At 40.6% G+C, this 12,836-nt stretch overlaps 1 protein-coding gene across 4 annotated transcripts in view; it reads left to right on the top strand.

The window, feature by feature from the left end:
• Window positions 1-12,836, top strand: part of CCDC141 (coiled-coil domain containing 141) — a 166,196-nt gene that overhangs the window by 2,060 nt on the left and 151,300 nt on the right. For all 4 annotated transcript variants that reach the window (XM_037130059.2, XM_037130057.2, XM_037130055.2 and 1 more), the window contains exon 2: window positions 484-606. In XM_037130059.2, the coding sequence (XP_036985954.2) occupies window positions 484-606 (123 nt within the window). The remainder of the gene's footprint in view (window positions 1-483; window positions 607-12,836) is intronic.

Below are 12,836 nucleotides of genomic sequence, written 5' to 3'. Positions count from 1 at the left end.
TTCCTGCATACTTTATTGAATACTCAAGAGCAAAAGTTAGAAAATGATATGTTTCAGCTTCGAAACAAGAAGCAAATCAGTTGTTTCATCTGTTGTTTATTCTTTCTGGTTGAACTCCCAAGGTCAATGGAAAGACACTGGTCAGCCTACAAGGCATTCACAAAATGTACAGTTATACAGATTATTTTGTAATTTTGTAATATTCAATAGCATATAATCTATTGTATATGTTTCTCATTTGGGAATTTTAAATTTAAATCCAACATGCCGAGAGAAAAGAACTTACCCTAAGGATAAAAGAGGAAAAGGCAGGGCATGGATTTATATTAGACCTGTTGTATTTCAATTTATTGAGGCCCATCTCTGTGTAAAAGAATAAAGTGTTCACAGTAAAACTGGAAACTCAAGAAAAAAAAAGGAGAAGGGTAAAGGGGAAGGAACAAGAGGAACTAAAAGTGCTTTTCATTTCATTTTTATTTTTAGTGTGGTAAATGGGTACAACTTCAGCTGGCTGAATCACAGCCCAATATTTTAGAAATCGGTAGCAATCAAGATGAAACCCAAAAACTTCTTCGTGATCACGAACTTCTTTTGGCCAAGCTTAAGGTAAGAAAGATACTAAGTGATGATGCAGATACGAAACTGAAAACAAGTGAAACATCACTTCTTCCATTTCCTCTTGACTCCTTTGTTGTCACTGGTCTGTGGCTCTTTTAACACAGTCCTAGAGAAATGGTGGAAAAGCACCGCAGTTATTCACGGGCAAACACCAACATTGGAGAGAAGTAACCAGATTTTTAAAAAACTTTCCATACTGTGATAGAAAACAGGGAGTAATTGTTGTTATTGTGGAGAAATAAGTGGTTTTTTTCCTGGCTGCCTCAGTGAAAAAATATTCCATCATTTTTCCATTTCATGCATCGTATTGTTAAGTCACAGCAGCAGGTCCGGACTTGCTGTTGTTAGTGATACCTGCTGGCAAGGGTAGTACGGAGGGTTTTTTCCCTTCTGTCCAACTATTGAAAATATCTGATTTTGTGTTTAATATTAAGAGTTCTTGAGAGCAAAAAAATAAAACACTTCATAAATCAGAGTTGTTATTCCATATGTGTTATGGTTATTTAGTTAAGAATCTAAAAATAATATTGGCGAGTGATTACCAGATAGCATATCTAATCAGAGCCAGCCATGTCATTTGTGGGGCCCAGTGCAAATGAAAATTTGGTCTCCCTGTTCAAAAAGCAGGATAAAGTTTTTTCTTGACCAGTCATGGTATTTCTTTTGTTGGTTTTTAATCTGCTCTTTGATGTGTAGTTCGTTGAGGTCTGAGGATATGTGTGGCGCAAGTACAGACCCTCAGGCACTGGGCCTCAGCCGTGGCTCAGTGCACCCTTCTCTGAGCTATGTCCTGACCCCTGCCGGGGCAGATGGCAGAGGTCACTGAGCAGGGGCGAGAAGCAGACAGGAGAGCAAAGAGACTGTCCCCAGGGGGAAGGACGACGTGTGCAGTGAGGCTCCAGTCCTCCAGTACTGCCCCTGTCATCCCATTAATCTTCACTTATAAAACACACATTCAAAGATAAAGTTGTTAAGAACTTTAAGACACCGACAGGTGAAGCATTAAACCCAGGTGGTTTTCCCTTCTGGGGATGGAGACCCGTGATGCAGCCAGTCCTGCGAGTAATACCTAGTCCTGTGAGTAATAATCCTCACAGGCAAATGAGTGTCATCACTAAGATCAAAGGGGTTTGATTCAGAGGCCTGCAAGGATTAGACGTGCTGTGTTTTTAGTACTTTAATATGGCTCCTTTGAAAGTTGTGGCCAGAATGTATACTTGTTCCCTAGATTCAGAAGCAGATCTGATCTGCATTTGATTTATGCTAATAGTGGTTTTCTGATTGGACAATAATAAAAGTAATTGGGTAAATCAGGCTGAGAAATTCAAGAAAGAATTAGCGCAGAAGCAGGGTCCTTTCGAATCCAGAGCTTATTTTCCTGTTTATACAGCACCTTGCTCTGGGCTCTGTGCTGCCTTCAGTCCCTGGCCACCAGGAAGTCTTCTGTGTATCTATAAAACCACATTATGGGGGGAAAGAGCATTGAAACAGGAATCAAAAGATCTATGCTTTAGCTCTAATTATGCCACTTGCTTGTGTAGTTTGGCTAACAACTCAAGATTATAAGTTTTCCATGAATTGTGGAAACCCAACGGCTTCCTCATAATTCTTGCCCATCCTTAGAGGTTTACTCTCCCATGGTGTCTAGCTCCTTCATAGATACCTGTCCCTGGAGTTAATGTGGACTTGAAACTATATCTCCTTTCCAGGTCCCACTAACAGTTGGTGGCCAGCCATCATTTTCAGGTCCACTGAGGAACGGTGGGCGGTGGAAGATCATGGCCATTGGGGTCTCTCAGGTCACCTCTGTCTCCCCCCACCACTACCTCTTTCCAGGCTCACAATTCTAGGGGAAATGCTTTCTCTGATGGAGCAATGCAGCTCTCCCTAACAGCTCTGCTGAAATTTGTGTACTCGAGTCTACTCAGGAGCTCAGTCGGAAAAAGGATTTTCATTTAACAGGATGCATCTTCAAGGGTGCTCATTGTTCTGGATTCCAGAGTCTTTTTGTCTTTTTAAACCAGTCTTCTGGCTATGGACTAGCCTTCTGGGCCTCAGGCATTTTATCCGTAAGATGAGGGAAGCTTCATATCTATTGTCTATCTTACCACAGTATGTCATGGGACCATGAACCATGTGCTTCCTCTTTGCATGTGGGTCTAAGAACATGAGATCTCCGGTGGAAAGGACTTTAGACTTCACAAAGGTCTTTAGCCACTGACCTCTTAATGTCCATCTCCCAACCATCGCCCATGCCACTTACCATCAACCCAGCCACCCCTCCCCAAGAAGTTTTAAATGGTAGCATCGTCTTCCAATATTATTGGATGCGACACCAAGTGACACAGAGTCAGGGAGACAGAGAGGCATCTTCCACATTTCTGCAGGGAACGGAGCATGGCCTGGTTGTAGCAAACACAACTTTTGCACAAGTCTAGGAGGACTCAGTACAGTGGAAGATTATGGTAGATTAAAATGTCCATGCCTTTTTTTGGTACTCCTGCTAGTGAGTAGTGGAGTCTATGCCCACTCCCTTAAAACGCACAGACTCTGGGACTGCTTCGACCAAAAGCATACAGCCTGGATGATGCTGTGGCAGTTTCTAGGCCCAGTCTCAAGAGACTGGCTGCTTTTAATTCCTGTGATTTCAAATAGTCACTCTTGGAACCCAACCAACTTGTGAGGAAGTCAAGCAGCACTGTGGGAAGTCCATGTGGAGAGGAACCGAGGGTCCCAGCAACAGCTCTGGCTGAGATTCCTGCTGTCTGTCATGTGAGTGAGCCCTCTGAGCCCATGTTGGAAGTAGACTGTCCAGGCCTGGCCAGGCTTCCCAGCTGACCTGCGTGGAGCGGGACAAATCTTGCCACTGAGCTCTGCCCATATTGAGAATTGTGAGCAAAATAAATAAGTGTGGTTTTAGGTCATTAGAACTTGCAGGGGCTGGTTATACAGCAATAGGTGATGGGAACAGAGGGCAACAGCTACGGTGGCTATTTACCTGGCGTTTATGTCATGACAAATACGTAAAGCCCAACCAACACTGGCTTAAACACCCAAGAGTCTGTGGCACAGAAAGAAGCATGGGTTTGGCATAATCTTCCACAGTATGAAATTACACTATGAGGGCATAGATATGAAGATGCTTGGCTATGACATTGAGCATCTTTTACAGGTGTTTTAATAGAGTAACCTAACTGGAAACAAAATAATACCCAACAGTTGGGGACTGTGTTTATAAACTGAACGTTTATCCTTCTTTCACACTGTGGAAGATTATGCTGAGCCCCAGGCTTCTTGCTGTGACACAGACAAATTCTTAGGTGTTTAAGCAGGTTGCTTGGGCTTTATGGTATCTGTCACCAAACACATTCCTATCTGAAAGCTGGGTCAAAAGCCAGGATCACAGTGAGCATTTTTGAGACCAGAGGCCTGTAGTTTCCAAGCTATTCATTACTTATTTAGAAAGTAGTTCTTCTTTATAATATGCATCTACAAATATTTCTTATGGAAAGTGGAACCCATGGATCTTATTTGTTATGACAAAAGTCTTGGTCTGAGTTCTGACTGACAGTTCAGGAAATATAAATGAGCGGTGGCTGAGCTAAGACAGCAGCACAGGACCCACTCACCTTCCCTCCCAGCTTTAACGCTGCTGAGCCGGGTAAAATGCTAGGATGCAAATATCCTTTCTGTGTTCTGTTCAAAAGGCAGTAGGTCTTTCTACTACTGAAAAGGTGTGTGCATTGTACTTAAATGAGAATGAGGGGATTGTTTTGTTTGTTTGTTTGTTTATTTGAAGTCCACTCTGACTTCTACCTGAGTAGCCTTAACAGAATGTATCTTTTCTAAACTGTAGACTTTATCTTAGATATATTTTAATGGATCAATGTGTCAAAAATCTCAAGAGATTTTCAAGTGACATGGCTGTATCATTCTCATGACAGACTCATCTAGTTATTATCCTCAGGAGAATAAGGCAAACTTCTTCTGGTTCTATGGTTAGCTCTGCCCTCTACATTTCCCAAATATTCTGTCTCCCTCTTGCCACATACTTGAAGTTCAGGGACTTGAGTGAGATTACCATAGACATAAAAAAAAGATTTTATTTATTTATTTTTAGAAAGGGGAAGGGAGAGAGAAAGAGAGGGAGAGAAACATCAATGTGTGGTTGCCTCTCACATGGCCTCCACCAGGGACCTGGCCCACAACCTAGGCATGTACCCTGACTGGGAATCGAACCAGTGACCCTTTGGTTCACATCCTGTGCTCAATCCACTAAGCTATGCCAACCAGGGTAGATTACTATAGTTTAGAATAAATTTTTCTTTAGAAAAATTGTCTACTCCATTTCCTATCTTATACTTTACATCCCCATGACTATTCTATAACTACCTATTTGTACTTTCTAAACTTATACACATGGCCCATGGACATGAACAATGATGTGGAGATGGCCTGAGGGACTGGGAGGGTGCTGGGTGGAGGGGGACAAATGAAGAAAAATTGGGACAACTGTGATAGCATAATCAATTTTTATTGATTTTTTTTAGATTTGGTTGTTGGTAGTTGTGAGTTTGTTGCCATTTTACTGTTTATAGTTTTGATCTTATTTTTCTCAGATAAGTCCCTTTAACATTTCATATAATATAAAAAGGGCTTGGTGATGATGAACTCCTTTAACTTGACCTTATCTGGGAAGCACTTTATCTGTCCTTCCATTCTAAATGATAGCTTTGCTGGCTAGATGAATCTTATATGTAGATCCTTGCCTTTCATGACTTGGAATACTTCTTTCCAGCCCCTTCTTGCCTGTAAGGTCTCTTTTGAGAAATCAGCTGATGGCCTAATAGGAACTCCTTTGTAGGTAACTCTTTCCTTTTTCTCTTGCTGCTTTTAAGAGTCTCTCCTTATCTTTAATCTTGGACAATTTAATTATGATGTCTTGGTATGTTTTTCCTTGGATCCAGCTTCTTTGGGACTCTTTGAATGTACTGGACTTGCATGTCAGTTCCTTTGCCAGACTGAGGAAGTTTTCCTTCATTGTTTGTGCAAATAAGTTTTCAATTTATTGCTCTTTTTTTTCTCATTCTGGCACCCCTATGATCTGGATGTTGGAGTGTTTAAAGTTGTCCCAGAGGTTCCTAAGCCTCTCCTCATTTTTCTGAATTCTTTTTCCTTCATTCTGTTCCAGCTGGATGTTTATTTCTTCATTTTGTTCCAAATCATTCACTTGAGTCCTGGTTTCCTTCCCTTCACTCTTGGTTCCCTGTAAATATATTTTTTATTTTACTTTGTTTAGCCTGCACTCTTCCTCTATGTTGTGACCATACTCATTCATTTCTGTGAGCATCCTGATTACCAGTGTTTTGAACTCTGCATATGCTAAGTTGGCTATCTCTTCATCACTTGGTTCTTTTTTGGAGTTTTGATCTGTTCCTTCATTTGGACCATATTTCTTTGTCTTAGCACACCTGTTCTATTGTAAGGGGTGGAGCCATAGGCATTTGCCAGGGCAGGGCAGCCCACTTCACTGAGTTGTGGTGCTGTATGTGGGGGAGGGGTCAGAGAGGGAGCAGTGCCTTTGCTTGGCTCTCACCCCACTTTCAGTCCCTTCCCTTGCTTCCCACAAGCAGGTTGTGCCCTTTCAGGTGCTGATTCCCAGGTGGGTGGGTTTGTGTACATTCTAGGATTCTGTAGGCCCCTCCAATGAATTCTGCTGTGAGACCGGGAGTTTCTCCTGCAACTGCAACCCCCACAGTTTTTTATATACAGAGGTTCTGAGGCTTTGTTTCCCCATGCTGGCACACTGGGTTGCTCAGTCTGTCTCTCTCCCCAGTTGTTCCTCCCAGCTTATCCACACATGGATGTGGGCTGTCCCAGCTGGCCAGCTACCGCTTCACCCACCCCAGTCCATCAGCCGCTGCCTTGCTCTGCATACTCACTGCCCCAGCTTCCCTTCTCTGCCCCTCCTACCAGTCTAGATGAATGTTTTTTAATTCCTTGGTTGTTGAATTTCCATACGCTTTGATTTTCTGACAGTTCTGGTTGCTTTTTGCTTTTGGTTGTTATCTTTCTTTTTTGTTGTCTGAGGAAGCGAAGCATATCTACCTATGCCTCCATCTTGGCCAGAAGCCTAATTCAACTAATCAATAAAATATCATTTAAAAAAATATCTTAAAATCGAATACCAGTTCCAGTTCCAGGCAAGATGGGTTAAACATCCTCTACCCAGTCTCCATTAAATGCAAATATAAACTCTGATAAAATGTGTGTTTGCTGAGGATGCTGAAAAGTAGAATCTAGCAGGTAGATTAGGGAAACACATCAGAATTCCAAATACCACCCACCCAGCAGTGTTGTTTTCTCTCTCTCCGATGTTTCCCAGCTTGGATTCAACACAGGTTGACACCGTGAGGAACGTACCAGATGTGGACAACACAAACTCCATAAAAGTCTTCTCTTTCAGCCCTGAGCAGTAGAAACAAATTCCATGGGTCAGAGAGGGAATAAATACCCAGCCTTTGTTTTTGCTTTTTGTTTTTCTATTCTCTTTGCCCCAGCGTAGGCAATCCCCTAAAGCAGAAGTCCTGGGCCCCAGACTGCTACCAGTCCAGGCCTGTTAGGAACCGGCAGGAGGTGAGCTTAAATGTAATGCACTTCAGTCATCCCGAAACCATGCCCCACCCCTGGTACCATGGAAAATTGTCTTCCACAAAACCTGTCCCTGGTGACAAAAAGATTGGGGGCTGCTGCCCTAAAGGCAGCAGTGATGGTGAGGGTGAAAGCAGCCAAGCAGGTGCCTAAACCTGAGAGAAGGGAAACATCTCCCTGATTGGAGGAACGGTGGTCTCAGAGCTCGTGATAAATTCTCATTGCTGTTTACTCCCCCTTGTTCTCCAAGCTGCTTGGTAACACAGACACCATGGTGGGACATGCCCCACAGAGAGAGGAAACCAAAAAAGCCCCAGGTTTCAGGTCGGAGGGCCTTTTAGGAGACTCCCATGGTACGAATTTCAGGCACTGTGTCAAGCCATTGAAATGAGGAGATAAGGAGTCAATGAGAAGGCAGTCTCACCTTTCAGCTCCTTCACTTAGATTATATAGGTGTGATCTAATTTTCTTAAATCCTAATTACTCTGTTAGCATTCGGGGAATTCAAGAACCACAAGCTGTAAAATTTAGTCGTAGGTCATGTTTTTTTTTAATTTAAATTGCAGCTCAATGCTCCCCTTTGGGTTTGTATGTACGTTTTAATTTTCTTTATGAAAAATAATAGACAAAAATATAAAGGATGCTGTGTAGTTAACTGCAATAAACTGGCTTCATGTGGCCCTGCCATGTCAAAAAAAAAGTTTCAGCTCAAAACATATCCCAAGTTTTTACATAATTGGAACTAGAGAAACCCAATCCACCCAAGGCTATTGTGCACAGTTTTCTGAGAGCCTGACATTCTTTGATTCATTGATCCCATTGCCTATTAAACATTCATTAATGTGTTGGAAAGAAAACCCTTTGCTAATGTGTTGTACTTCTCAGAGCAGCAATAAATAGAAATATATAATGCAAACTATAAATGCACTATAAACTATAAATAGAAATATATAATGCAAACTATAATGCAAACTATAAATGCACGTCACATGTAATTTTAAATTTTCTAATAGCTACATATAAATTTTAGACCATTAAATACTTATATTAGAAAAGCACAAATGTCAACAATCTAAGTTTTTACCCTAAGAAACCAGAAAATTGGAACAAATTAAAACTAAAGCAAGCAGAATGAAGGAAAAAATGAAAAGGAGAGCAGAAATCAAAGAAATTGAAAATGACAACAACAAAAAGAAAACATGAAAAACTCAATAAAATGGATAAGCCTTTTGCCAGCTGGAGAAAGGAAAAATGAGAGAAGAAAATTGGCAGTATTAGGCATGAAAGATGGGGCATCACTGTGATCCCCATTGAAATCTAAGATGGGAATTCTGGGAACAACTCTGCATATAAATTCGACAGCTACATGCAATGAGCCAATTCTTTGAAAGCCACAGGAGCTGAAACTCACTCCTTAGCAAAATTTAAAAAAGAAAATTAAATTAATTAAAAATGCTTAATTTATCCCAATATATCTAAAATATTATCACTTAACATGTAATCATTAAAAAAGTTATTGACATTTAAATTTTGTTCTTATTAACTCTTTAAAATTCAGTATGTATTTCATAGCATACCATAATTTGAACTAGCCACATTTTAAGTGGCCAGTGGGTACCATATTGAACAGTGCAGATTTAAAGACTAAAGCAGACTAAATCTTCTGGAAATGAAAATAGAGTTTGTTTATTTTTTTAAGCTCAGGAGAAGTCATCCTATAACCAAGCAAATGTAAGTAGGACCTGAAAAGGATAATTATGAGATGAGATTTTTTTCAGGAACAAGAACTGAAAGAAATTAGACCAGAATATTTCTAATAGCCATGTTTGAAGGAACTTAATAAGGTGATGTTATTAGATACTATCACAGGAGTAGAAATATTTTTTCTAATTTAATATTTGTAAAAAAAATTGTATATGTGTAAATATATTTGTGTATGTGTTTGGCAATATTGCAATTGATATTACTTTAAAAAGTAATTTTTAAATTCAATTTAAAATTTTTAAGTAATTTTTTTAAACAAGTGAACTAACAAGCATTTTGAAATAATGAAAAGAAACTTTGTATTAGTATAATTTGAAAGGCTGACAGAAGGCAGTAATTAAATGGTGAATTGTCTGAATGTGAATTCTGGAAGTATTATTTTATGAAAATATTATACATAATTAATTTGTAGTTCATTGTTCATTCATCCTCTAATAAATTTGACTGAAGCAAAAGGGTGATGCTGATTGAGAAAGAAACTTTTGTTAGCATGGGAGAAACCAGGGTTAGGGAAAGTGCGCAACCTTCATTTAAACAGTGGAGGGTGCGAAAATAAGGAAACAGATCGTTTACTATGAATCTATATTTCCATAAGAATCAGTTGTGAACTTGGGAAGGAACAGGAGCAGAGAGAAGATTCTAGAAAGGATAGATGACTGTAGGGTTGTGCCCAAGTGACCAAGGACAAGAGGAGTGTGATGCAGCTTTGAGATCCCAGATGGCTGCAGTCGACTTGATCTCCTGTTATTGAGGGTAGAGAAGTCTGGAGAGCTGACCTCTTGCTCTACTGTTCTTGGGCGGTTGTCTATTTTCAGGCCCAGTGCTGTAGCCAATTCAGAAAACCAATGAGTGGGAATAATATAACAGTGAACAAACTCTGCTTTCAACACTTAGAGGAAAGAAGGCCTAAGCAGGCAGTGCTCCTCCTGGCAGGCATTAAGAATCACCTGGGAGCTTAAAAAAAACATGACCCACATATCCTGGCCCTGAACCCCAAGAGTCAAGGGAAGGCTGGGGCAGCTGTACATTTTTTAAAGGATTTTGCAGTCATTTTGAAGCACAATAAGGAGTAAGAATCTCTGGCCCAAACCAAAAGTAACAATTATGGTTAAAGAACCACATTAATAGACTTGAGCAGAAATGCCATCATGGAATTGGAAAAGGGACCATGGAAAATTAGAGGCAAAAATATTAAGGGTTTGATCACAAAAGTTTACGGAAAAGGAACTTTCAGGACAGAGTATTGAATAGTGTTGGAAGCAGCAGCATGTTTGAGAAATCTGCCTTTAGATTTGACAGGGAGAAATTTATTATTGCTCTCTGAAATCTTTCTAGAATGCTCCTCATGTATGCTTTTGACCAGTCCTCCTCTGAGTCCCCTCTGTAACTCGTAGCCCATCTGTATCTACTATGTTATCTGTCTCATGGAAAACTCATGTGTGTTTCATTTTGTCTTCTTCATTAGATGGTCATTATAGTTCTCATCCTGGCTGGCATAAGAATCATGTTTCTAATCCTAGGGCCTAACACTGTGCTTGGATTATACATTCAATAAATGTTTGCAGAATGAATGAACAAATGAATGAATGAATGAATTAATACATATATCCATTCCATAAGTGCAGGAATCTATTATGCCTGTGTAGTAATAAAAGAAGCATGCAAAAAAAAAAAAAAGGATCGTCAGGGGAAAATGAAATAGCAAGGATTTAATGGTATTAACATACTTTGCTCTTCTTGCTCACAACACTTCTGGTTTAAGAAGACTCAATTATTAATGTGTAGAACATTTAGGCTCCTAGGAGAACATGGTGGAATTGATAAATTATTCATACTATTAGTTTTTCTGATGTGTGGTATTAGTCTTTTAACTGAGCCAGGGGGTAGGTTTCCGAGTGCATTATTGATATCCTTGTTTTGGAATGCTAGTCTCCCTCCTCTGGGGAATGTTCCCTGAGCTTCAGCTCCATCTCTCTCCATTTGTTTCCACTGGGCTCCTCAATCAGCACCTCCTTATACTATGAGGACGCTCTCCCACTCTAGTATGGCACTCACTCAGGTGCAGTCTATATCGTGTGTTTGGAGTGTGGTTTATGAGTATGTATACCAGAGTCATCTCTGGTACCTAAAGCCCTGGGAGATAAGACTCTGTGGGCGGGGCAAGGACAATCTGCACTTGCCCCCTGTAGCTCTAATGAGCTTTTTCTCACCAGTTAGTGTTGTTTTTAACATTGGTTTGCTTAATATTTTTATATTTGTATATAGTTCTCCTAAGGGTGTAGGCTTCCCTCTGGGCGGAGATTGTGTTGGCAAATTTTAAGTTGGCACATTTTAAGTTGGCACATATTATGTGAATATTTTTAAATTAATTAGTATATTTAAAGATTTATTTATTTATTTTTAAAGAGAGGGAAGGGAAGGAGAAAGAGGAGAGAAATATTGATGTGAAGGAAAAACATTGACCAGTTGCCTCTTGCATACCCTCTTCTGGGGATCTGGCCCACAATTCAGGCATGTGCCCTGACTGGGAATTGAACCAGCGACCTTTCACTTTGTGAGACAACGCACAACCCACTGAGCCACACTAGTCAGGGCTATGTGAATAATTTTTTGTCTAAATCAGTTGTAAGAATTTTGGAACCTAAACCATGACATACATATAAACATGATACAGTGGGCTTTTATTGAGTGATTGCTACATGTCAACCACTTTTTAACTTTTAATATTAAAATAAAATATTACCCTGGCTGGTGTGGCTCAGTGGATTGAGCACGGGCCTGGGAACCAAACAACCACAGTTCAATTCCCAGTCAGGGCACATCCCTGGGTTGCAGGCCAGTTCCCAGCAGGGGACACACAAGAGGCAACCATAGATTGATATTTCTCTCCCTTTCTCCTTCCCTTCCCCTCTAAAGATAAATAAATAAAATCTTAAAAATAATAAAATAAAATATTAAATATATTGAAATGATTTAAATGTATCAATTAGTTTAATCCTTAAAGAAAAGGTCAGATAAATTTTATGCGAGGCAACACACCTCAGAAGTCGAGCCAGTAAGTTCTACCTGCCTGGATATGAATCCCAGTGTTGCCGCTTAAGTGTGTAATTCTGGGAAAGGTACCCCTCCCTCTGTCTCAGTTTCTTCACTTGTAAAATGGGGTAGCAGTAGTGCCTACCTCCTAGGTGGGTGTGAGGAGACAATGAGTTAAATACTTAAAGAACTTAGAAACAGGGCTTCTTCACACAGTGTTGAACGATTATGAGCTCCTATTATTTTTAACTCCCATTTTACAAAGGAGGAAATGAACACACACACAAGTCATTTGCCACACAGCTGGGAAGCAGTGGAACTGGGACCCCGGCTCCGGCAGGTGTGTCTGTGCCACACCTGCGCTCCACATGCCACATGCCCTTCCACTGTTAGCTGTACTGCAAAATCCCACTTTTGGGGGGAGCATTATGAGCGTGGTAAAAGTCACTTTCTATCTGACCAAAAAGGACCACTCAGTAATTTGTTATCAACTCTCAGCCGTGGCTCTTACAGGATTTGCAGGAACCGTGTTGCATCAGCATCAGAATGGCCCTGCTCTACGAGGCTTGCTTCCCTGTCTGCTGTGTTCCTGGCCCTGTGCCCGGCCTTGGGGAGTGGGGAGACACAGAAATGTGAGACATCGCGGCCTCCAGAAATTCATAACGCACAGCAACATAGGGAGAAATGACCCTTGAAGCAAGGCAATAACAGTGAAATCACAACATCAAGCCCTAGATCAGTGGGTGTCCAACTATTTGGCATCTCTGGGC

The sequence above is a fragment of the Artibeus jamaicensis genome, unplaced genomic scaffold (assembly GCF_021234435.1).
Source record: "Artibeus jamaicensis isolate MK-2021 breed Jamaican fruit bat unplaced genomic scaffold, CSHL_Jam_final contig_391, whole genome shotgun sequence".
NCBI classification, from domain to species: domain Eukaryota; kingdom Metazoa; phylum Chordata; class Mammalia; order Chiroptera; family Phyllostomidae; genus Artibeus; species Artibeus jamaicensis.
This window is presented reverse-complemented; position numbering and strand designations above follow the sequence as displayed.